The 26132-nt window shown below is 42.0% G+C and overlaps 1 protein-coding gene across 2 annotated transcripts; it reads right to left on the bottom strand.

The window, feature by feature from the left end:
* Positions 1-1101: 1101 nt before the first annotated feature.
* Positions 1102-25901, bottom strand: LOC115135109 (GTP-binding protein 2-like). Of its 2 annotated transcripts, XM_065023193.1 has the most exons (13): positions 25504-25901; positions 22792-22801; positions 22207-22233; positions 17992-18176; positions 17502-17610; positions 17135-17332; positions 16831-17005; positions 5664-5883; positions 4684-4819; positions 4542-4600; positions 4027-4198; positions 3683-3847; positions 1102-3362 (listed from the first exon to the last, which is right to left on the bottom strand). In XM_065023193.1, exons 1-13 carry the CDS (start codon positions 25713-25715, stop codon positions 3177-3179), a joined length of 1854 nt encoding a protein of 617 aa, XP_064879265.1. In that variant the 5' UTR covers positions 25716-25901; the 3' UTR covers positions 1102-3176. The 2 variants fall into 2 exon arrangements, with proteins under 2 accessions (XP_064879265.1, XP_064879264.1); XM_065023192.1 differs by lacking the exons at positions 22792-22801; positions 25504-25901 and having other exon boundaries at positions 22207-22463.
* Positions 25902-26132: the final 231 nt, after the last annotated feature.

Raw genomic sequence — 26132 nt, 5'->3', positions numbered from 1 at the left:
AAGCCAAATTTCTTCAGCCTCCTGGGGTTGAAGGGGCGCTGTTGCGCCTTCTTCACCACACTGTCTTGTGAGTGGACAATTTCAGTGTGTCCGTGATGTGTATGCAGAGGACCTTAAAACTTTCCACCTTCTCCACTGCTGTCCCGTCGATGTGGATAAGGGGCTGCTCACTCTGCTGTTTCCTGTAGGCTGTCTCATCGTTGTTGGTAATCAAGCCGAATACTGTTGTGTCGTCTGCAAACTTTATGTTTGAGTTGGAGGCGTGCTTGGCCACGCAGTGATTTATACTTTAACTTTTGATACTTAAGTGTATTTTAGCAATTACATTTATTTTGATACTTAAGTATATTTAAAACCAAATACTTTTAGACTTTTACTCAAGTAGTATTTTACTGGCTGACTTTCACTTTTACTTGATTAACTTTCTATTAAGGTATCTATACTTTAGATACTGACTGAGAATGAAACCCCAACCTCAACTGTCTCTAGTACGTCTTGTCACTCTTCTTCTGTAGAAAGCTTATCAGCCAGCCACCATACTGGCATCTTCTCCATCTTTCAGGAAGACTCGAGAGAAACCAGCAGCCCGTACCCTTAGCCTCATACAACAACCGCCTTGCAACGGGCAGAACAAGATGTTAAACAGTGGGATATGATACAATAGGAAGTGTCCGAATAGAACAACTTTCTTTCAGTTGAACTATTCCCATACACTAGAATGACAATTTCAATGGGGTCTTAATACTGAGGTTTAATCTTAATGTCTTGTTTTAACTGTTGACATCAGACAGGTCACAACAGGTCTTTGACCTCAGTTCAGTCCTGGTTGCCTCTATGATGAGTGGCATTGCACCAGTCGTGAGTAATCAGGTGATCATCCCTTTCATAACACAGTGGTGTTTCAGTCTGTCTCTCAGTTTCTTGTGTCTTGCATCAGCTGAGTAACAGAAAGGGAGGAGGCTAACAAAGGGGAGGAGAGAGAACTTCATGGACCCATTTATTACAGCTTTTCACCAGGGCACCCTTCAGGTTAACAGCCAAACTACACCATTGAGGTATAGAATCCATTTTTAAAAACACAGACAAAAATAAAGACAAAAATAAATGTAACAACTTTTTATTTATGGGTACCATAATATACAAACTGGATCTGTACATAAATATGTGGTACTTCACCCTCCAAACAATTTTTTTTTTAAAGGAAAACAATCCTTGCATCTGTGGTAGAGAACAGGTGACACTTGTTGGTGCTGGACTAAAACAGTCTGAACAACAGGTGAATTAAAATTGAGTGAAATTAGAAACCACTACAAATCTATATAAAAAAAAAAACATTACTTAGATGCAAAAATTGACAACATCTGATCAGCTCTTTTCATATTTTGGTTCAAATAGTCATTTTCCCCTCTATGAGTAATATCATATGTGCAACAAAAAGAGCACATTTAGTTGCCCCTCTTAAATAGTTTTAATGCCACGTTCACGTGCGGGTTGGAAATAGGAAATTCAGAAATGTCCAACTTGCTAACTGGTTGTAGATACACGTACCGCGTTCAACCAGTTAGCAAGTTGGACATTCCAGAGTTCTGAAGCACGTGAACGAGGCATAAATGAGCGAGTGATTTCTCTGCGTCATTCTTTCTAACTAGCAATAACTTGACACTTTATATGGTCAACAGCAGACTTGAACAAACAAATTCAGCAATGAACACCTTTCCCTAATTCATCATCTAGATATCAAAAGTTGTTTCAAGGAGTAGCACCACATCAAGTTGATTTACCTAAAACGTTGTAAAACCCTGGAGGGGGTGTCATGGAAGGGTACTCCAAAAGTAGTTCCACTAGGCACTGTGTTTTACCCCTTCATAATCAGAGACAACAGTAACGTAAGGGAGAAGACAGAAAAAGACAACCTCGGACACGATTGCCGAACAGGGCAGTTTAAACGTAGCAGCACAAAGTGGCCGCTGTTTAAACAATAAGCAAAATCAAAACACACAAAGTAGTCACTCTTTGGGAGAAATGGCTGACTATTCCTCAAAGACACTCAAAATGATCAATAAAATCTCAATCATTGGAGTAGTTATGTGAGAGAGTGGAATGGTGTCTATACTGTATGAACTATACTGACCTGAGTGACTAAAGCACTTGAAAAGTAGGTAGCAACACCATTCATTGGTTAGTCGGCCTATCGAGAGGCATTGCTGCGAGTTACAAACATAATTCTCAAACTGTGCCAGAGGAAGGAGAACTTTACTGGGGATGAATGTCAGTGAGATCATTGGCCAGCTTGGCCAGTTTATCACAAGGTCAAGTTTCACCCATACATCACAAGCTAATAGGAAATGCCTCATCATAAAGTGCCAATGTGAACAACATATTCAAACATGGTATAAGAGGACTTGTCACTTTCAGCCAGGCACGGTGCAGGTCATACAAACCAGATGATGTGGGATTATGAAGTTGACAGAGGAGGCATAACAATTCTAACATCCTAGTTCTGTAGCTGCAATAGAAGAAAACTCACATCGATTTGCTATCACTCCTCTGTCTGTATTTTTAGTTTGTAAACATGCCAGACATCTGGTAACAGAACTCAGTGCCTTTTCAGGTGATAAATACCGGCATCAGTGTGTGTGGACGCCCCTGTGTACTTGTGTTTCATTCAGTACACAAATGTATGTTTGAGCGAGAGGCGAGTGTGTGTAAGCACTTCACTCAGAGGTGTGAATCAACTGTGTTTAAGGTGACTGCAGCTTTACACTCATTTCCATAGTCACTATTGGATAGATCTCTGTGCCTTTTGTAACCAGGTCTTCCTTACACCTCAACCTCACCGTGGTGACTGTTGCTAGGTGAACAGGTGACACAGGAGAAAAAATATACTCCCCTCATTTGTATCTAGAAAAGCACAAGGAAACAATCGAAATAGCAGTTCTTGAAAAGGCTTGAGAAAAGGTTTGGTGACAACAAGGCTTTGGAAAAACAAAGTAAAAGACAGAAGTTGAGGGAAAAGTCGGTTCTTTGCTGAGATGACAGGAGAGGGGCTTTGGAAGAAGCAGGAAGGCTGAAGACGACAGGAGAAAGAGACGGAAACCCTCTCCTCCGATGTTCTAGATCCTGGGATCTAGCTGGGACGGCTGTGATTCTCCTGTTCCACTGGGCGGTTCTGCATTCTAGGCCTCGTCCTCCTCCTCACTCTGTGAGGGCTGTGACCGGGAGACAGGCTGCAGCTTGGTGACCTGGCCGATGCCTTTAGTGGCTCCCTCTCTGAACAGCAGCTTGGCCCCCACCTTCAGGTACTCTGGGTGCTTAATGAACTTAAAACACACCACTGCCTTCTCACCTGTCCTCAGCTCCTCCTGTGGTACACAGAGAGATGGGTTAGTAGTTTCATGGAAGACTTGTATTGGTTTCATAGAAGAAGACTTGTATAGATTAGCAGGCTAGCAATGAGTAAGGGGGAGCAGGCAAGATTCACGCTATAATAAGGGATAGACATGCTTGATCCATGAAGTACCTAAAGTATAAACAAATATAGTACCAAACATTTTTTCATGTTCTAGTATCGAAAAAGTACAGAAGTTTCGGTATACCGTGCAACACTGCTTCATAAAATGTTCTGTCTTTGACTGCAGGGTTTACCCAGACAGAGAGGATTGTGGTACGGTGGAAGACTGACCTTGCCGTGCACAGCCTTCACAGTAGCAGTCTGTCTGATGTTGCCCACGTGCACAGTGACCTGGAAGCCCTTGTGAAAGGTCTTGGCGTGGAATAGCAGCACGATCTCCGCCTCAAACAGCCAACAGATAGTGGGGTTCATCTCTGGACTCACCATCACCATACCCTGGGAGGGAACACACAGGAAGTACAGTCATTAAACACAATGAAACGGAAAAATGGAAAATAGGTTGATATTAGAAATTGAAGGCAAACACTACTGCATAAACCAAGATGGACAGAGACGTACAACTCAGTTTCAGAAGCTTGGGTGATATACAAGTACACACAGTTTGAGCGTCTCACCTTGCGTAACAGCGAGCGGTCGAAAGTGTCCAGTGCCAGCGTGGCGGCCTGGCCGGCCCTCAGTACTCTGCATGCTGAGCGGTTCCTCTGGATGCTGCACACTGTCAACTTAAGGAACTGACCGGAGTCTGTAGGACCCACAACCAGCTGCTCCCCCTCACGACAGATACCACTGGATGGATGGAAAGAGATGGATGAGAGTTTGACAGATACCAATGGGGGGGGGGAAGAGAAGAGTTTGACAGATACCAGAGAGGGAGAGAGAGAGGGTGAAGAGAGTTTGACAGATACCACTGGAGAGAGAGAGGGGGGGAGGAGAGTTTGACAGATACCAATGGATGGACAGTTAGACATACCACCACTACAACATGAGAGAGAGAGAGACAGAGAAATGTAATAAGACAAAGGAGGGAAGGTCAGACAGATGCTACTCTACAAGGAGAACTAGATCAGAAAAAGGAACATGACAGAGAGGAGAGGACAAGACACTGAGGCTCCTATATCAGTGCACTGACCTGTATAGAGTTCCTCCCACCACTGTCCCCACATCAGGCACTGTGTAGATCTCATCCACCTACAGGGAAAGAACACACTGTCAAAACACACATTTACATGTATGCTATTCATTTACTGTGTGTGTCTGTATGTGCGTGTTACCTGGAACTCAGTGAGCTGTTGCATGAGCTCCTCCTGCTCCTTGCTGTTGCTGAGTGGGGGGATGATGTTGAAGAAGACCTTGAGCAGATTCAGACTTTCCCCAGACACACTGGACACAGTGAAGATGGGAGTGATGCTGCACAGGAAACAGCACCACCAGTCAGTCACATGACCAGGGCTATGACAACGCACACCATGACCAACATCAAATGACCAATACAATGTGTACGTACAGTACATTAAGTACACATCATGTACATTGATCATGACACTGCAAGTGTGTGTGTGTGGAGGATTGACCGTGACAATTTATTGTTAAAATGATAGGCCGCCTGGATCTTTCATTTAAAGATGCTTGCTACCTTCGGTCTCAACGTAGACTTGATCTGAAGCCATTCTTGTGATTGTGATGTTGCTATCCATTGTAAATGTTTGTTGGCCTATGTAGCCAAATTGTATCTATGATCGAATGTTTTCCATCCATGTTTTTTATATGTCCTATTTATATATCTGTAATATTTATATCTGTATATCTGTAATATTTATATATCTGTAATATTTATATCTGTTTTTTTGTAATATTTATATCTGTTTATCTGTAATATTTATATCTGTATATGTAATATTTATATCTGTAAATCTGTAATATTTATATCTGTATATCTGTAATATTTATATCTGTAATATTTATATCTGTAATATTTATATGTTTATCTGTAATATGTATATCTGCAATATTTAAATCTGTATATCTGTAATATGTGTATCTGTATAATTTATATCTGTATATCTGTAATTTATATCTGTAATATTTATATCTATAATCAAGCCACACCCAGCCATGATTACAGACACCTGTGTGGCCTTTCAAAGTATATAAGCTAGTGACCCGCAGTGTGTGTCATTATACCCTGATGAAGACAGCTTGTCTGTCGAAACGTTGGTTATTAAATTATTGCATCCGAGCTCCTAGTGTGTACCTGGATGACTGAGCGAACTGCTGTGCGGCCGTGACGGCATCGTCAGCAGTGGACACCACCAGAGGCACCTTGTTGCAGCCGGGCTGTTTGAGGATGCGCTCTAGCTGTCGGACCGTGCGCTCCACCGTTTCGCGCTTACACAGGTCCACCTTACTGACCACAATGAAGATGGGCACCTTCAGAGCCATGGCCAGACCCAGGTGCTCCCGTGTTGTACCGGCTGGATGGGGCACAGAGAGGGAGGGCGCAGGTTAATACGAGTCATACATACATTTCATTGATGTGTCAACACAGATCTCTTAACATACTATATGATTAAAGAGTGTTATGTATGGTGCAGCTTTTGGCTTCACTCACGGATTCAAAAAGCATGCATTCCGAAGCTTATTGATATCCATGTAGTTAAGTACAGTGTTGGGGTGCCAGCAGATGAGACTGCTTATCTAGAGTTTAAACCCCATAGAAAGAGACTGGGACATGAGGGCAGGTTAATAACAACAGGTAAACAATTTGAGATCCCCGGCTATCTGATTTGGATATAGCCTAAAGTTGTATACATATTTCACAATAGCATTGACCCTAGCCATATGTTGGCTACCTCAAAGTTGATGAGGTCACTGTGCATGTTTTTCTGCTGGGTGTGACTTTGAGAAGGAACGTGAGAGAGTTGAGAGACTGGAGAATTCCGTCACATGCTACTACACGTGGACTCAAATCATCACAGTCTGATTCCAACACATAATCACATCGGAACCCATTTAAAAACAAACACACACTGCAAATGTAATTAGCTGGCTGGAGCCAGACTGTTTGTACACAGTCATACGCTTCTTATCGCTATACACTGAACAAAAATATAAAACGTAACCATTTCAAAAGATTTTACTGAGTTAGTTGATATAAAGAAATCAGTCAAGTTAAGTAGATTGATTAGGTCCTAATCTATGGATATGACTTGACTGTGAATACAGATGGTCACAAATACTTATAAAATGTAAAAAAAAAAAAAAAAAAAAAAAAGTTGGACCGTGGAGCAGAAAAACTGTCAGTTTGTAGTGTGCAGCGCGACACATCTCCTTCGCATCTCCTCTTCAATGTCTGTGCGAAGTTGATGGATATTAGAACAAGCTATCATACATGTCGATCCAGAGCATCCCAAACAAGTTCAATGGGTTCAATGATGTCTGGTGAGTATGCAGGCCATGGAATAACTTGAACATTTTAGCTTCCAGGAATAGTATACAGATCCTTGCGACATGGGGCCATGCATTATCATGCTAAAACATGAAGTGATGGTGGCGGATAAATGTCACTACAAATGGGCCTCAGGATCTCATTTTGTTCTCTGTGCATTCAAATTGCCATTGATAAAATGCAATTGTGTTCGTTGTTCGTAGCTTATGCCTGCCCATACCATAACCCCACCATTCACAACATTGATTTTAGCAAACCACTTGCCCAAACAACACCACGTGGTTAGCGATTGTAAGGCCGGTTGGCTGTACTGTAAAATTCTCTAAAACGACGTTGGAGGTGGCTTACGATTGACAAATGAACATTAAATTAAATTCTGTCAACAGCTCTGGTAGACATTCCTGCAGTCAGCATGCCAATTGCATGCTCCCTCAAAACTTGAGACATCTGTAGCATTGTTTTGTGAAGAAATTGCACATTTTAGAGTGGCCCTTTGTCCCCAGCACAAGGTGGGTAATGATCACGCTGTTTAATCAGCTTCTTGATATGCCACACCTGTCAGGTGGATAGATTATCTTGGCAAAAAACATCTATGCTCATTAACAGGGATGTAAACAAAATGTGTTGTGTTTTATTTCAGTTCTTTAAACATGGGACCAAAACTTCACATGTTGCATTTTATTTTTGTTCAGTATAGTTTAAATAAGAACTACAAAACAAGATGAGGGAGAAACAGATTGTAGGCCCTATTTGCAGAGAAAGCATAAGGACACAAAAAAAAAGAGAAGAAGAAGAGAAGAGGAAAGCAAGATCGAGCATGTACGAGAGAGCAAGAGAGTGAAAACTTCAGAGTGGGTGTAGCCTACTGTGTGACACTAAAACATCACCTCAAGCTTCCTGTAGTGTGTAGAAAAACACTGCTGCTGACAAGTAAACAAAACAACTATGCTTATGCTCATAAAAAATAACAATTTCTGTATATCAACAATATGTCTGTATCTTTAGCCAGTGTCTCCCTTATATATTCATTTAGCAACAGTGGCCAACCACTGCTAAATTCTTGCCACCACTACAAAAAATGTCAATATTTATATATTTCTACAGTGACAAGCTTTTAAATGGATAGTCATTAGCTCAATGACTGGAAGTCTATGGGAACAGCTAGCATGTCATTGCGCTGACACTAGTAGCAAAGCACCCCCCCGGTGGGTGAAATGTGAGAGATGTATGGCTGGGTCTGGATATAGGCCACAGAAAGGTCAAGGGCACTGACCCACAACAGTCTGGCGGGACCGAATTAAACCTACCCTCTCAGCTGAGACAGATTGTATTTACATGCTAGCAAACCAAACATAACTTCCACTGTACGTGTGTGTTAGGGGGCAAGGCTACATGGTGTCATAATGAGCCAACTTATTCCTCTGCTTTTATGGGCCCCATCAAGAGGCATGTCTTGGCTCAACATGATGCCTCAACAGAGCTCTGTAAACACCCTCCCCCCTCACTGAGTGGAAAGTATCTGTGTGTGCATGTACTAGCAAGAGAGGCATGCCTTGAAAAGCCTGCAGCTTCGCCGATCAGCTGATCCATGTCAAAGTATGTGTGTCACTGTCAAATCAAACTTTAATTGTCACATGCTTCGTAAACAACAGGTGTAGACTAACAGTAAAATGCTTACTTAAGGGAGAGGTGAAGCTGGTTGGGAGAACGCCAAGAGAGTGCAAAGCTGTCATCAAGGCAAAGGGTGGATATTTTGAAGAATCTCAAATATAAATATATTTAGATTAGTTCAACACTTTCCTGGTTACTACATGATTCCATGTGTGTAATTTCTTCACTATTATGTAGAAAATAGTAAAAATAAAGAAAACCCTTGTATGAGTAGATGTGTCCAAACTTTTGACTGGTATTAACATCTGCTAACTATGTGTATGTGACCAACAAAATTTGATTTGTGAGTGTGTGGGTAGACAAAAAGTGTGTTACAAATACATTTTAAAAAAAGGTCAATGTAGATAGTTAACCAAATAGCTACTCGGACTACACTGAAAAAACAACAACAAATGAAACATGCAAAGTGTTGGTCCCAAGTTTCATGAGCTGAAAAAAACTTATCCCAGAAATGTTCCATACGCACAAAAAGCTTATCTTAAATTTTATGCACAAATTTGTTTAAAATCCCTGTTAGTGAGCATTTCTCCTTTGCCAATATAATCATCCACCAGACAGGTGTGGCATATCAAGAAGCTGACTAAACAGTATGATCATTATTACATAGGTGCACCTTGTGCGGAGGACAATAAAAGGCCACTAAAATGTGCAGTTGTGTCACACCGAGAATTGAATGTTCACTTCTCTACCTTAAGCTGTCTCCAACATCGTTTTAGGGAATTTGGCAGTATGTCCAAACTGGCCTCACCACCGCAGACCTCATGTATGGCGTTGTGTGGGCAAGTGGTTTGCTGATGCCAACATTGTTAACAGAGTTTTTTTATTTTTTATTTTTTATTTTTACCTTTATTTTACTAGGCAAGTCAGTTAAGAACAAATTATTGTTTTCAATGACAGCCTAGGAACAGTGGGTTAACTGCCTGTTCAGGGGCAGAACGACAGATTTGTACCTTGTCAGCTCGGGGATTTGAACTTGCAACCTTTCGGTTACTAGTCCAACGCTCTAACCACTAGGCTACCCTGCCACCCCGTTAAGATGAGTGGGACAACATTCCACGGGCCACAATCAACAGCCTGATCAACTCTATGCGAAAGGAGATGTGTCACACAGCATGAGGCAAATGGTGGTCACACCAGATACCGACTTATTTTCTGATCCATGCCCCCCCCTAAATGGTACCTGTGACCAACAGATACATATCTATATTTCCAGTCATGTGAAATCCATAGATTAGGCCCTAATTTAAATGAACTGATTTCCTTATATGAACTGTAACTTAGTAAAACGTTTGAAATTATTGCATGTTGCATTATATTTTTGTTCAGTATATTTATGGCTTAAGGGGTAGAAGCTGCTCAGGAGTCTTTTTGTCCCCGACTTAGCAGGCCGGTCCCCTTCTTATCCAACATTAATGCTTAACTATTGATAGATTTCTATATCTGGGCCCATAGCCAATATGGGCCAGCTTCTCCATGGTCTTTTGGCGGGTCACAGAGAATACACCAGACAAGGCCTATTCCTTACACAGATCCATTTCTCTGTTTTATAATTAAAGTCTGTGCTCTGACGTTGCAAGGCGTGTGTCTGTGTGTCCCATGGATGGTCCTCATACCTGACCCATATCCCCCATGACATTAGTCTGACTTCAGAATCACTACCTGGCTGGGCCAGTGAAACAGAGAGGGAGGTGGTATGGCAGGTTGTGTAACCTGTGCACATACCATAACAGACAAGTAAACACATTGCTGAAGGTCACTTTCCAAACAAACATGCCTGTGTCTGGTTACTAGTTATGCAAATGTAAAATTAGAGTATAAAGACAGCTCAGGAATTTGGTACATTAGACTTACGATATTTCCATGGATAAATCGATCAATGTTTTTGATCTGTTTGGTGGACTATTTTGACCAACCAGTACCTTCGGAAAGTAATCGGGCCCCTTGACGTTTTCCACATTTTGTTACGTTACAGCCTTATTCTAAACTGGATACCATTTTCTCTCATCAATCCACACACACAATGCCCCATAATGACAAAGCAAAAACAAGTTTTTCAAAATGTCGGATAAAATTTTAAAAATACCTTATTTACATAAGTATTCAGACTCTTTGCTATGAGACTCGAAATTGAGCTCAGGTACATCCTGTTTCCATTGATCATCCTTGACATGTTTCCAAAACTGGGGTCAATTCAATTGATTGGACATGATTTGGAAAGGCACACACCTGTCTATATAAATGTCCAACAGTGCATGTCAGAGCAAAAACCAAGCCATGAGGCTGAAGGAATTGTCCATAGAGCACCGAGACAGGATTGTGTCGAGGCACAGATCTGGGGAACAGTACCAAAAAATGTCTGCAGCATTGAAGGTCCCCAAGAACACAGTGGCCTCCATTTTTAAATGGAAGAACTTTGGAACCACCAAGACTCTTCCAAGATGTGGCCGCCCGGCCAAACTGAGCAATCTGGGTAGAAGGGTCTTGGTCAGGGAGGTGACCAAGAACCCGATGGTCACTCTGACAGAGCTCCAGAGTTCATCTGCGGAGATGGGAGAAACTTCCAGAAGGATAACCATCTCTGCAACACTCCACCAATCAGACCTTTATGGTAGAGTGGCCAGACAGAAGCCACTCATCAGTAAAAGGCACATGACAGCCTGCTTGGAGTTTGCCAAAAGGCACCCAATAACTCTCAGACCATGAGAAACAAGATTCTCTCATCTGATGAAACCAAGTTTGAACTATTTGGCCTGAATGCCAAGCATCAAGTCTGGAGGAAACCTGGCACCATCCCTACGGTGAAGCATAGTGGCAGCAGTGTGGTGGCAGCAGCATGGTGATGACAGCATCATGCTGTGGGAATGTTTTTCAGCGGCATGGACTGGGAGACGAGTCAAGATCGAGGCTGAACAGAGCAAAGTACAGAGAGATCCTTGATGAAAACCTGCTCCAGACCGCTCAGGACCTCAAACTTGGGCGAAGGTTCACCTTCAACAGGATAACGACCCTAAGCACACATCCAAGACAACGCAGGAGTGGCTTCCGGGACAAGTCTTTGAATGTCCTTGAGTGGCCCAGCCAGAGCCCGGACTTGAAAATAGCTGTGCAGCGACGCTCCCCATCCAACCTGACAGAGCTTGAGATGATATGCAGAGATGAAAATGGGAGAAACTCCCCAAATACAGGTGTGCCAAGCTTGTAGCGTCATACCCAAGAAGACTCCAGGCTGTAATCGCTGCCAAAGGTACCTCAACAAAGTACTGAATAAAGGGTCTGAATACTTATATTAATTTGATATCCATCTTTTTATACATTAGCAAAAATGTCTAAAGACCTGTATTTATGCTTTGTCATTATGGAGTATTGTGTGTAGATTGAGGGGGGGGAGACGATTTAATCAATTTTAGAATAATCTGTAACCTAACAAAATGTGGAAAAAGTAAAGTGGTCTGAATAATTTCCCAATTAAGTAATTCAGAAGAAATCATACTGTCTGCATCAAAAGCAAATCTCATGCAATTTAACTCCGTAACGGAAGAGAGCCTGTATTCACCAGCTGCAGCTGAAAAGTTTCCACCGGTCACTGTTCTGGGAGAAATAGAGGCAGGGTGACGCATGTCAGCATGGCCGAGTAAGTCTCTGCGTTCAGGTCGCAGTCTCCCCTGGAGGCGTGGGATCAAATCCCACTTCTGACATTAACATTTTGGTTAACCCTCACAACTAATAGGTGAACAAATGAATAATGTTGTTACAACACAGCCTAAAGGTATTCAATAATCCTGGAACCCAGAAGCAGCCATGATGTCTGGAAAGTTATGAACACGTCTGCAAGTACAGTGAGCAAATGAATACTGTTGTCAAAAGAACACTTAAAAGGAGCAGTAGGTAGCTTTATGGGTGACCTGAACTAATTCACATAGAAATGAGAGTTCTAAGATCTGTCACTCATTGAAAGCAAGGGGGTAAGTTTTGTTTTTGCTCTTTTTACCCCAGCTTCAAACAGAAGAAAATACAATATGTTTGTTTATTGAATAGATTTCACAGCATTTTAGACAGTACTATGATTCTGTGTCAAATAAACTGAAATTAGCCAAACCAGTCGAATTTTAGCAACCAGTAAATGGCAGAGCGATTTCTGCCTATTGTAGCTTTAAGTAGAGAGGAAGAGGCGATGCGAGAGGATTTACTCTTGCCCAAAATCTGTCTGCATGATATAAGCCCTTTATTGGTCTATGAGAGAGGGTCAAGTTACGTGAGGCTTATTTAATCTAATAGACGTTTCATAATGTTTAGGCTATTACAAAAGTAATGACATAAGTGGATGCACCTGGCATTCTGGCAACTTTGAGAAAAACTACTAAGTTGTGCTGGTTGTTCACAAGCGTATCTGGCCTCTCATTGGCTGGAATGGTCCCACCTGATCTCGCCTTCCTTCAAATCATTGAGGACATGTATTTTTATTGTTAGAGCGGTCACTCTGTTTATTTTGTCAATATAATAGATCTTTGCCCTAAGGTATTCAAATAATTTTAGATCTCAGAAGCAGCCAATGGCACCTGACTGTTAGACATGTAGGTGAGTTAGGAGGAAAGAGAAACATGTCAGGTTGGCAGAGCGGTCTAAGGTGCTGGGTTCAGGATGCAGTCTCCCCTGGCGGCTTGGATTCAAATCCCACTTCTGACAACATTTTAGTTGTTCCTGGCAACTAAGAGTGCAAATCAATAGTGTCATACTAAATACCTATTGTAAATGTAGGAGTAACAGCCAAAACCTGAAACAGGGCTAGAGGCTTTAATTTGGCAGGCTGCCTACATGTCCCTTGAGGCACTCAAGCTCACTCTGATATCCAGACAGTAAAGTATGGTGTTGGCAGACAAGCAGATACCACTGCTTATCTATAGAGTTAGAAACCCAGAGAGAGGGAGTCTTGGTAGGACGTGACTGTTAGATATGACAGTTGCACATTAAGCTCAACATATCAGGATGGCCAAGTGGTCTAAGTCACTGCGTTCAGGTCGCAGTCTCCCCTGGATGCGTGGGTTCGAATCCCACTTCTGACAACAATTTTTTAGCTAATCCTGACAAATGACAGAAAAAAAATGGATAAAGTTATAAAGGAAAAGGTAATGAACTATTCAGTAACCACTGAAAGATAATCTCTAAATAAAATAAAAAAGGCTAAGCAAGGGTGCCGCCTGTGTGTCTGTTTCCTTTCCTTCCCAATAAAACTATTTTAGACTGTCTCCTCTTCCTCAGTCATGACCACTGATCTGGGAGGACTTGAAAGGTGAAAGCGATATTAAGGACACCTATCCAGCCCCTCCAAGTATTAGTACAAAGGAACGGAAAGGTAACAAGAGCAGAATGCCTTTGAAAGCCTTGGGACAGTGGTGAACTTCAAGAATCGGAACCTTTCCCGTAGCGTCAGCACTGACATCCCAAGTGTCTGCTTACTAACTCAACAGGTGTCTGTCCTTTGGTGATCTACAGACCAGCATCTGTTTGGGGGCTCAGAGGAACGCCGGTTAGTCTGGGACTTGATTTGATTTTGACTGGGGGAGGGGCGGCAGGGGTAGTCTGTTACATAAGCCCAGATAGCAGTGCGTTTTTGTTTTTTTGCAGTGTGTTTGTACAGCCATACTGCCCAGCTTGGAACTTAGCTAGCCTGCCAGCTACAGGAGAGAGAGAAGGTTGGACTGGAGTAGATTGGAGTCAGATTGTGCAATACTCCTGCTTAGGGCTGTCCCCTACTAAAGAAAATCTTGGTCGACCGAAAGTCTGTTCTTCCCGAACAATCGATGGCTCAACATTTTTAAACGTGTATTTTTCCATATATAAAACACACAGTACGCGCTTTAATAAAATCAACTATGTGTACTGAACTCGTCTAATGCTTTAAATGGTTTGAAGCATCAAGAGGGCGCCAGAGATCTAGATAACCAGAAAGAAAAAAAACAACCAGACTGAACTATTTTCCTCCCACTCCTGTTGGCTTTCGCAATTTCTGCCATTACTCTCCTGAAGTTGCCGGTAATAGGCTACACGAGGAGTCTGCAACCTTTCATGTTGAATGCCAATTTATTTGACAATTTCTACTGAGATGCATGACAGTTGTTTTCAAATGCACATTTTTGTTAAACAGTTTTGTTTAATTTATAATAAAACCTTCATCTCTCAAAATCATTCATATGTGGTTAATCAAAATTCTATCCAAATCTAAATGAAAATGGTACAAACCTAAAAAGTAACTGATTGTCGTTGCCAACTATGTAAAAAATAGCCGACAAAGCGAACAAATAAAAACATTCTAGCCTGTAGTTAGAAAATATCCTGATTAAAAATACATTTCCTATGAATCACCTTGTTTCAGACAGGCCATGTGTCACCAAACTTGAAACATTGTATCAACTATTAACCTCTTAGGGAAGCTGCGAATTTTCGCAGCTTTTTGTTAAAAATCGCGCAACATGTCAGCGCCCTGCTATTCATGCCAGGAATATAGTATATGCATATGATTAGTATGAGTGGATAGAAAACACTCAGACGTTTCTAAAACTGGTTAAATCACGGCTGTGACTATAACAGAACGTGCGTTTTATCGAAAAGTGCAGGAAAATCTGATCACAGAAAATGGAAAAAAATATCCATGCGCCATTTCCAAGAATTGTTAAAGGTGACCCAGATTAAATGAGGTTGCAATACCTACAGCTTCCACACGATGTCAACAGTCTTGTCATTTGCCTACGATTTGTTTCTTGGTCAAACGAAGAAGAGACAAGCCATTTCTTCAGGTATCCGACCGGATATTTTGGTTGAGATTTATCCGGACATTATTTCCAGACGGACACCTATAGAATTTACATCGCCTCGTGATCAATTTTATCGCTTATTAACGTGTACTAATACCTATAGTTGCATTACAAAAGTATTTCGAAGTGTTTTGTGAAAGTTTATCATCGACTTTTTTAATTTTAAAAAATGACGTTACGTTAGAAAACGCTATTTTTTTCCAGTTGTTCACACAGTCTTCATAGATCGATATCTAGGCTATATATGGACCGATTTAAATCGAAAAAAGACCCAAAATTATGTTTATGGGACATCTAGGAGTGCCAAGAAAGAAGCTCGTCAAAGGTAATGAATGTTTTATATTTTATTTCTGCGTTTTGAGTAGCCCCCGGCTATCGCAAAATCTGTCGTTAGGTGACGTTGCAGTATTTTGGGGGATACATGCTATCAGATAATAGCTTCTCATGCTTTCGCCGAAAAGCATTTTACAAATCTGACTTGATGGATAGATTCACAACGAGTGTAGCTTTAATTCAGTACATTGTATGTGCATTTTAATGAAAGTTTTATCAAAAACTATACGTGGCGCACTTGAAATTTCCGCTGATTGATGTTCCCACCACGGGACCACGGCCCTAACAAGTTTTAACTTGGGCCAGCCCAAAGCTTGCACTAGCAAACTTGCAACATTGTATAAATATTCTGGGACCTCAGTTTCCTGAGCCAGTGAGCACAGGACAGACACAGCTGTAGGATATTTGCGCAAGGGATAAGAAGCAGTGCTTGACTTGGGCAGGAGCTCGTCGGAGCTTGGTACCGGCACCTCAAATGTTCTACTGCTTGAGTTCCTGTTCCTCTTATAGAATATGAGCTCAAAAGTATTGTGGAGCTCCTGCACCTAAATAAACTCAGCAAAAAAAGAAATGTCCTCGCACTGTCAACTGCATTTATTTAACATCTGACATTTATGGGGGGGGCTCACCCTCCGATCCAACAGGTCCCAGATGTGCTCAATGGCCATGGCAGAACACTGACATTCCTGTCTTGCAGGAAATCACACACAGAATGAGCAGTATGGCTCGTGGCAATGTCATGCTGGAGGGTGATGTCAGAATGAACCTGCAGGAAGGGTACCACATGAGGGAGGAGGTAGCATTGAGATTGCCTTGCAAAGCTCAGTCCGATGATGCAGTGACCGCCCACCTCCAAAATCGATCCCGCTCCAGAGTACAGGCCTCAGTGTAACGCTCATTCCTTCAACAATAAACGCGAATAACTGACCTTTAGGAGGCATCGCCTGCCTTGGACAAGCAGAGGCACAGCATTCATGTAAACCAGGGGTAGGCAACTAGAATTAGCCGTGGGTTGACAATTCTTTGCTAAAAACTTTACAATCACAGGTGGCTGGTCTTGGACTGCGGGCAGCCTGTTGCCGACCCCTGACGTAAACCAACAAAAAGCGATTTTAACAAACAACCACAGAGTCTGGGTCAAGTGTAGCAGTCAGACTCACCGATGCCCGTGTTTGCACTGACCACCAGCATGGCAAAGTCTGGGCAGTAGCTGGTCAGGCCAAAGATGGTTGTCTTCAGGTACTTGTGGTGGCCGGCCAAGTCAATGAACGTGATCATCTTAGAGGCACTCTCACATATCTCCTCTGCTGTCCGCGACTCACTGTAGTTCACCACCTAAGGGACACAAGAGGTCAAAGGTAAAAATAAAAAAAATCACAAGCCAACCTATCTAGTCCTTTCATCTATTAGTGGTCATGAAAAAGCCTTTTGAGAGTTTGGGACGTGGCCAGTCCTTTCCCTCACCTCTCCTTTGCTGTTGAAGCCGAGAATCTCAAAGCTGATGCTGGAGGTGCGTCCTGTCTGGATCTCGTGGAGGTGTCTGAAGAGGTTGAGTCTGGCCCGGCCTCGCCCGTTATCCAGCTCACCCTGTGTCAGCACACCTAGCAGGGTGGACTTTCCTGAGTCCACGTTACCCAGCACAGCCACCCGTAGGTCCAGGAACTAAATACAAAAACACACATATAACATAGTATATGAATGTTGACCTAGTCACACATAGCAAACTTATCAGCAAATGTTGTAGTAGTAGTACGACAAGTAGTGACTCTCGCTGTCTACAGCCAATGTAAACACACTTAACGGCTTATGAGCTTCTCATGAGGTCACTAACCTGCTGGTCGTCTGGCACCTTCCTTATGAGAACCTCAGCTATCTTACGAGGGATATCAGCATCATGGTCCACCTCTCTCTCTCTGAGAATGGTGATGTCAGCCCCAACCCTTCAAGTCAAAAGTATATGAAGAGAGTCAATTGCACGTACAACATCGGCCCAGAAATACTTCTGGTACAAGAATTGCACAAGCAATTTCATCACATCTTTTAAAAAAATGGAGTATACGAGAAGAGTATACGGTCTAAGACACTGCATCTCAGTGCTTGAGGCATCACTACAGACAACCAGGTTCGAATCCCTACTATCACAAATGGCCGTGATTGGGAGTCCCATAGGGAGGCGCACAATTGGCCCAGCGTCATCCGGGTTTGGCCAGTGTAGGCAGTTATTGTAAATTATAATTTGTTCTTAACTGGACTTGCCTAGTTAAATAAATTTAAAATAAATTTAAAATTTGAAAATCTAACAGTTGGTGTGTGGATCGTACTTCTCTGCCATCCTGCCTAGGGTCTTTAGCGATGACCTCAGGTCTTCCTCTGATAGGCCCACCAGCATGCCGTTGTCATCGACACCAATCTGATAGACAGCCTCACCCCGCCCCTCCTGTAGTCGCCATTTCATCTGTGTGGCCAGGTGTTCAAAGCGGTATTGCGTGGGGTCGATCAGCTTCAGCTGTAGAGGGGGAGAGGAAGCTGAGACTAAAGAGCTGAAGGAATGGTATGGCTAACCTCTGTTCAGGACAATTAATGTTTCTAGTTTGCAGGTGGTGAAAATAACTAATACTGTAAGTAGGATGTCTTTGTACATTTGTTTGGAGGCAGCAACTGCCCCAGGCCCTAAAAATGACAGTGCTAATCCACTGTGGTAGGACATGAACATGTTCGGGTTGCAGCCAGACTATTCACTGCTCTTTGGTCATAATACACCTTTACATACAGAACAGAAGAGTGAAACAAAGCTACATCCAGTCTTTTGCACGAGCGCCGGCTGTCGGCTAAACAGCCAATGACAGGCTCATTTTCAGCCAGCTACTTTTCCAACTTAAATTAACTAAGCTACTTTTCAAAAAAAGTCAACCGATCCCTCTCCCGCTAGAAGAAACAATATACATCTTCCAGCAATCTATTGACTTTAAACATCAGCTATCTGAACAGCTAACCGATCGCCGCAGCTGTACATAGTCCATCTGTAAATAGCCCACCCAATCTACCTACCTCATCCCCATATTGTTTTTATTTACTTTGCTGCTCTTTTGCACACCAGTATCACTACTTACTCACCATCATCATCTACTCATCTATCACTCCAGTGAAAAATCTGCTAAATTGTAATTACTTTGCTACTATGGCCTATTTATTGCCTTACCTCATGCCATTTGCACACACTGTATATAGACTTTTTTCTATTGTGTTATTGTTGTTCATTCCATGTGCAACTCTGTGTTGTTTCTGTCACACTGCTTTGCTTTATCTTGGCCAGGTCGCTGTTGTAAATGAGAATGTGTTCTCAACTAGCTTACCTGGTTAAATAACGGTGAAATAAATAGGCGCTTGTCACTCGAGCGATGACCGAGAAAAACTGCTTTGTCTCGCCTTCCGATACCTGTGTGTAGTGTGATTTGTCTGCGTTGTGGTTGGTTGAAGTCAAATTTCTTTACATGCAGGGGGAGAGCATAATGCTTCTTCATCTTCTGTGAGTGAATTTCATTTTACTTGCATATACACCTATACCTTTTCAGTTCGCAAGGTGTAAAGTATGAGCAAGTTGTGGTTTATACCAAAAGAAATTGCTGCCATAGCGGAAAGTACAGTTGAAGTCAGAAGTTTACATACACTTAGGTTGGAATCATTAAAACTCGTTTTTCAACCACTCCACAAATGTATTGTTAACAAACTATAGTTTTGGCAAGTCAGTTAGGACATCTACTTTGTGCATGACAAGTCATTTCTCCAACAATTGGTAACAGACAGATTTCACTGTATCACAATTCCAGTGGGTCAGAAGTTTACATACACTAAGTTGGAAAATTCCAGAAAATGTCATGGCTTTAGAAGCTTCTGATAGACTAATTGACATGATTTGAGTCAATTAGAGGTGTAACTGTAGATGTATTTCAAGGCCTACCTTCAAACTCAGTGCCTCTTTGCTTGACATCATGGGAAAATCAAAAGAAAATCAGCCAAGACCTCAGAAAAAAATTGTAGACCACAAAAAAAGACCACAAATTCTAGACCACAAGTGTGGTTCATCCTTGGGATCAATTTCCAAACGCCTGAAGGTACCACGTTCATCTGTACAAACAATAGTATGCAAGTATAAACACCATGGGACCACGCAGCCGTCATACCGCTCAGGAAGGAGACGCGTTCTGTCTCCTAGAGATAAACGTACTTTGGTACGAAAAGTGCAAATCAATCCCAGAACAACAGCAAAGGACCGTGTGAAGATGCTGGAGGAAACAGGTACAAAAGTATCTATATCCACAGTAAAACAAGTCCTATATCGACATAACCCGACAGGCCACTCAGCAAGGAAGAAGACACTGCTCCAAAAATGCAATAAAAAAGCCAGACCATGGTTTTCAACTGTACATGGGGACAAAGATCATACTTTTTGGAGAAATGTCCTCTGGTCTGATGAAACAAAAATAGAACTGTTTGGCCATAATGACCATTGTTATTTTTGGAGGAAAAGGGGGGAGGATTGCAAGCCAAAGAACACCATCCCAACCGTGAAGCACGGGGGGAGGGGGGGGGAGCATCATGTTGTGGGGGTGCTTTGCTGCAGGAGGGACTGGTGCACTTCACAAAATAGATGGTATCATGAGGGAGGAAAATTATGCGGATATATTGAAGAAACATCTCAAGACATCAGTCAGGAAGTTAAAGCTTGGTCACAAATGGGTCTTCCAAATGGACCCCAAGCATACTTACAAAGTTGTACAAAATGGCTTAAGGACAACAAAGTCGAGGTATTGGAGTGGCCATCACAAAGCCCGAACCTTAATCATATAGAAAATGTGTTGTCAGAACTGAAAAATTGTGTGCGAGCAAGGAGGCCTACAAACCGGACTCTGTTACACCAGCTTTGAGGAGGAATGGGCCAAAATTCACCCAACTTATTGTGGGAAGCTTGTGGAAGGCTACCCAAAATGTTTGACCCATGTTAAACAATTTAAAGGCAATGCTACCAAATACTAATTGAGTGTATATAAACTTCTGACCCACTGGGAATGTGATAAAAGAAATAAAAGCTGAAATAAAAATCACTATTATTCTGACATTTCACATTCTTAAAACAAAGTGGTGATCCTAACTGACCTAAGACAGGGCATTTTTACTCTGATTAAATGTCAGGAATTGTGAAACACTGAGTTGAAATGTATTTGGCTAAGGTGTATGTAAACTTCAGACTTCAACTGTATTTCTGTGTTTTGTTTCATAGCGGGTAGCTAATCACAAAGAACCATATAAAATCAGAATGATTTCTTATTTCTATGCAAACAACTATGTACAGTCCCATATAACCCACCTCACATCCCGTAACAGTGCCTGGGGCATTGCGTGCACTGAGTGAAGTGCTGAAAGATTCATTTTTAGAACCGGACCAGCATAGAAGCTGGTCGAATTTAGCCGGAAGTCTACTGAAGTTTGACTATGTCCTTAGTTTCTTGGCTTTTTACATAATTTTTGTTCACACACACACACACTAGATTGTTATCCAACGTTTGTTTGATCTTGATCAACTGCTACTAGCAAAGGGATGTCAGAGAATCTCACCTATCAGACAGACAAATCACACCGTTACCACGGTAAAAGGCCCGCCCTTAAAAAGTGTCAGCTAAATATTTTCACACCCAAGTGACTCAAATATTTGAGGGCACATTGTACTTTATTGAGCATGGAAAACACCCAAAAACATTTATTCATTTGCAGTGTTTGCCCAATATTCTCAGGATGGTAAAACGTTTTCAGTGTAACATTTTCAGTATTCAGATATAAAGTACGTAGAATTAACAATCACCAAAATAAAAACTAGACAGTCAGGGAAAAAAATAGCATGTAAAAAGTGTTGGTCCCTCGTTTCATGAGCTGAGATAAAACATCCCAGTATTTTTCCATACAAACAAAAACCTTATTTCTCTCAAATATTGTACACAAATTTGTTTCCACCCCTGTTAGTGAGCATTTCTCCTTTGCCAAGATAATCCATCCACCTGACAGGTGTGAGATATCAAGAAGCAGATTAAACAGCATGATCATTACACAGGTGCACCTTGTGCTGGGGACAATAAAACACCACTCTAAAGTGTGCAATTTTGTCGAAAAACAAAATGCAACAGATGTCTCAAGTTAAGGGAGCGTCCAATTGGTACGCTGACTGCAGGAATGTCCACCAGAGCTGTTGCATGTTCATTTCTCTACCATAAGCCACCTCCAACATCGTTTTAGAGAATTTGGTAGTATGTCCAACCAGCCTCAACCACAGACCAGGACCTCCACATCCGGCTTCTTCACATGTAGTGATAAATTAGGGCTAGGCTATTCACTTGTAAAGTAAAGCTGAAATATAGACAACCAATGATGGGAGGTAAGATTATTGGAAACTGGAAGGCCTTCCATCAGCTGACAACTGCTATTCTCCAGTAATGAGTCAACAAAGGTGTGTGTCATGACATGTATAACATTGTATTTCAGCTTACCTTGTACTCTATATTCCCCTCTTCAGCCTGAAAGAGAGGAGAGGACAGCATTGTTATGTTGGACAGAAGAGAACTGAGACAAATGGTGCCTACTGTTCTCTAAAAAGGCACAAAGAACCCCAATCTGACTGAAAGAGCAGTATCCAACAGTAAATGAATGGAGTGGGTAGTTGGAAGAACTTTAAAGCTGCTACATTGTTTCAACTAGCCACAAAAGTGCCTACATGCAAATAGAACTGTAAAGTGATGCAATGTTGGCTTAAATTGCTCTTTGAGTAGAGATTTCCTGATTATTCTGTGAACTAAAGACCACATACAGGCAGCCAATAGCATAGTCAATGGAAAAACAATAAGCCCAACATCATTGGTCACCAAACAGTCGATCACGATCGGCTGGTCATCTCCAAGGCATTCCTAGTCAATCGTCAAAATATTTCTGTAAAAAACCCAACAATAAAGTGCTACTCGCGCTGTTGGCGGTAAGTAAACCCGATTCAGCTGCCCTGAGGCTGGGTAAGTGAAGTGTTCCCATTTTGTACCATCTCATGTGTCTGAAGGTACAAATCAAGTGCACTATAGGCCTACCTCTGGCTGGCTCAGATTAGTGTCGGCAGTAACGGAGTAGGCGTAAAAGAAAGCTATAGGAAAGTTGATACGGTGAAAAAAAAAAAAAAGTGTTTTACCATGAATAGTGAGACTCAAAGAATACAGCAAAGAGCTGCTGTTAAAAAAATAAGAATATATGAGCGAGTTCATGTTTGTTCTTAATCAGCAGTCACTTTTTATTCAACCATAAAATGTGTTCTTCCTACATCCACTTGAGCTATAACGAGCACTGCAGCTGTACTGAATGAGTAGGAAAGTGTATTGATGGATTTGCGTTGTTATTATTAGCAGTTTGTGTCAAGGAATATTTCACTTTCTCTGCCCATAAGAGTAACATGAATTTGTGCACGAGGTAGAAATAATCCGGTGCGTCTTGAGTTTCAATCAACTGGAAGGCTGTCGCTTTTTGGTCAGTGTCAGCAGAGGAAAGGGAGGTGGACCCTCAGTCTGCTACTCTCTCCCTCCACTGAGACTGACCATCAGTCCAGTAAAATAAAAACAAAAATAAAAATATTGAAATGTATGCTCACTCAGCTGTACCTCACAAGTAATACAACAACTGTTCTATTACTGGTGCGATCATATAGCCTACATCAAATCTTGAAATATATATATTTTTATAAATGGTTCGAACAATGCATTGGCAGGACAAGTCAAGCAAAGCCAATATGCAGTGACAATGTATTGGGCCGATACTGCACAAGCCTCATTGTTACAGTAATGTTTTAATAGGGTAGGCTTACATTTAAGTCATGTTAATAAATAAATAAAACATCTGAGTGGTAGATCTCAGCTTGCATTTTTACTCAGAAAGTGATCTTGACTCAGAAAAGGTTGGTGACCACTGCCCTACATAATGGTGATTCTAAATGGCCATGACAGACCACTGACATTCCTGTCTTGCAGGAAATCACGCACATAACGAGCAATATGGCTGGTGGCATTGTCATGCTGGAGGGTCATGTCAGGATGAGCCTGCAGGAAGGGTACCACATGAGGGAGGAGGATGTCTTCCCTGTAACGCACAGCGTTGAGATTGCCTGCAAAGCTATGTCCGATGATGCTGTGACCGCCCACCTCTAAATCGATCCCGCTCCAGAGTACAGGCCTCAGTGTAACGCTCATTCCTTTGACGATAAAAGCGAATCCGAACATCACCCCTGTAGAGACAAAAATGCGACCCGTCAGTGAAGAGCACTTTTTGCCAGTCCTGTCTGGTCCAGCGACGGTGGGTTCATGCCCATAGGCGACGTTGTTGCCGGTGATGTCTGGTGAGGACCTGCCTTACAATAGGCCTACAAGCTCTCAGTCCAGCCTCTCTCAGCCTATTACGGACAGTCTGAGCACTGATGGAGGGATTGTGCATTCCTAGTGCAACTCGGGCAGTTGTTGCCATCATGTACCTGTCCCGCAGGTGTGATGTTCGGATGTACCGATCGTGTGCAGGTGTTGTTACACGTCGTCTACCATTGCGAGGACGATCAGCTGTCCTTCCCATCTCCCTGTAGCGCTGTCTTGGGCTTCTCACATTACATTGCAATTTATTGCCCTGGCCACATCTGCAGTCCTCATGCCTCCTTGCAGCATGCCTAAGGCACGTTCACGCAGATGAGCAGGGACCCTGGGCATTTTTCTTTTGGTGTTTTTCAGAGGCAGTAGAAAGGCCTCTTCAGCATCCTAAGTTTTCATAACTGTGACCTCAATTGCCTACCGTTTTTTGTAAGCTGTTAGTGTCTTAAAGACCGTTCCACAGGTGTATGTTCATTAATTGTTTATGGTTCATTGAACATGCATGGGAAACAGTGTTTAAACCCTTTACAATAAAGATATGTTAAGTTATGGATTGACGAATTGTATTTGAAAGACAGGGTCCTGAAAAGGGAAGTTTATTTTTTTGCTCTCAGTGAGTGCGTGAGTGAGTGAGAAGAGAGAGAGGAGATGCATATATACACACACACAGCAGCCCAAGTTCAAGTCCATGGGAAAGAAAGCTAAAAGACTAAGTAATAAACTATAGCTAATTATTATGTGAAGAGGCTCTATTCTATCGAAATCTCCCTGGGGGAAAAAGCAATTAATCAGATCTGCAGAGGATTTCAGTGGCGTCTGCCTTTGCTTCAGTCCTCTACACTCAGCAGGCGAGGCACGCCGTCCCTTTGCTATTTACAAACACAGCTGAGCTGTTCCAGATTTTTTTGGCTTGCTAGCTAGTAACGTTATACAACAAACCATTGGACACAATTATACAAATTATTAAAACGGAACGATCTGGCTAACTTGGCTATAGTAGTTTTACTGCAACTATTCAGTTCAATAAACAACCAACGCTGCTACAATGTATTTTGTACAGCCAGCTAACATAACTAGCTAGATATAGCTAGCTACCTGCTACGTGTCACTGCATCTGAAGCCAGGAAGCTAAGCAAATAGTGTAAAAATTACTTTCTGCTTGCAGACACTTGCTTCAAACGGGCAGTCAGTTCACAAGAACTTCCAACAGAAGACGGTTACAAACATGTTTTTGGACAATATGCATGCATACAAGTATGGTATGCACAAACAAATTGTAAGAGTTTTTAGAAAATAATTGGCGGGTAATAATCTTGCAAGCCATTTCTCGTTAGTCAGCTAGCTAACGTTAGCTAGCTACTATACCACACAATTGCAGGCTACGGAAGCATATCTGCTTACCTCTGGGGTAGATTAGCCGGGGGAAGATATGGGGGGTTATTGCTTGGTTTGGAGTTTCGGGATGACCGACTCTTAGCTTTTTTGGCATTCTTCAAACACTTTTTAGAACTAATTCCGAAGCCATTCCCCGAACTAACGTTAGATCCAACTCCTTGGCAACCAGACTTCTGCCCGGAACCTGAACCAAAAAGCTCTGATACCCGCGAATCCATTACTTCGGAACCGTGTGTACGCTAGCTATGTACGATTTTAAATAGAAAACGTCCTAAAACCGAGACATTCAAGCGTATTTTTAATGGGGAGAGTTTCAAAAAAAATTTTTTAAAAAGCGAGAACAACTCAACTGCCAGCTGGTTAGGGTTCCTGCCCCCACTACAAAGTGGACAATAACAACTCCGCGTCATTGACTCGTTTTGAGTTGACAGCGGATCTACGTCAGACCTATATTATTCATATTTAAAGTAACTTGCTACGTCAGTACATTTCATCAATACAAAATATTTGGGCTTGTTCGACATTGCAGCCCACAGTGCAAGTGATTTCCGAACGATTGATCTACAAATCAACTTGCATCACAAATAATGACTCAATATTATTTTTAGATCATTCAGTCAATCACAATTTACCCA

Source organism: Oncorhynchus nerka, linkage group LG10 (assembly GCF_034236695.1).
Source record: "Oncorhynchus nerka isolate Pitt River linkage group LG10, Oner_Uvic_2.0, whole genome shotgun sequence".
Classification (NCBI taxonomy): domain Eukaryota; kingdom Metazoa; phylum Chordata; class Actinopteri; order Salmoniformes; family Salmonidae; genus Oncorhynchus; species Oncorhynchus nerka.
The sequence above is the reverse complement of the archived record's forward strand: the minus strand, read 5'-3'. Positions and strand labels throughout refer to the sequence as shown.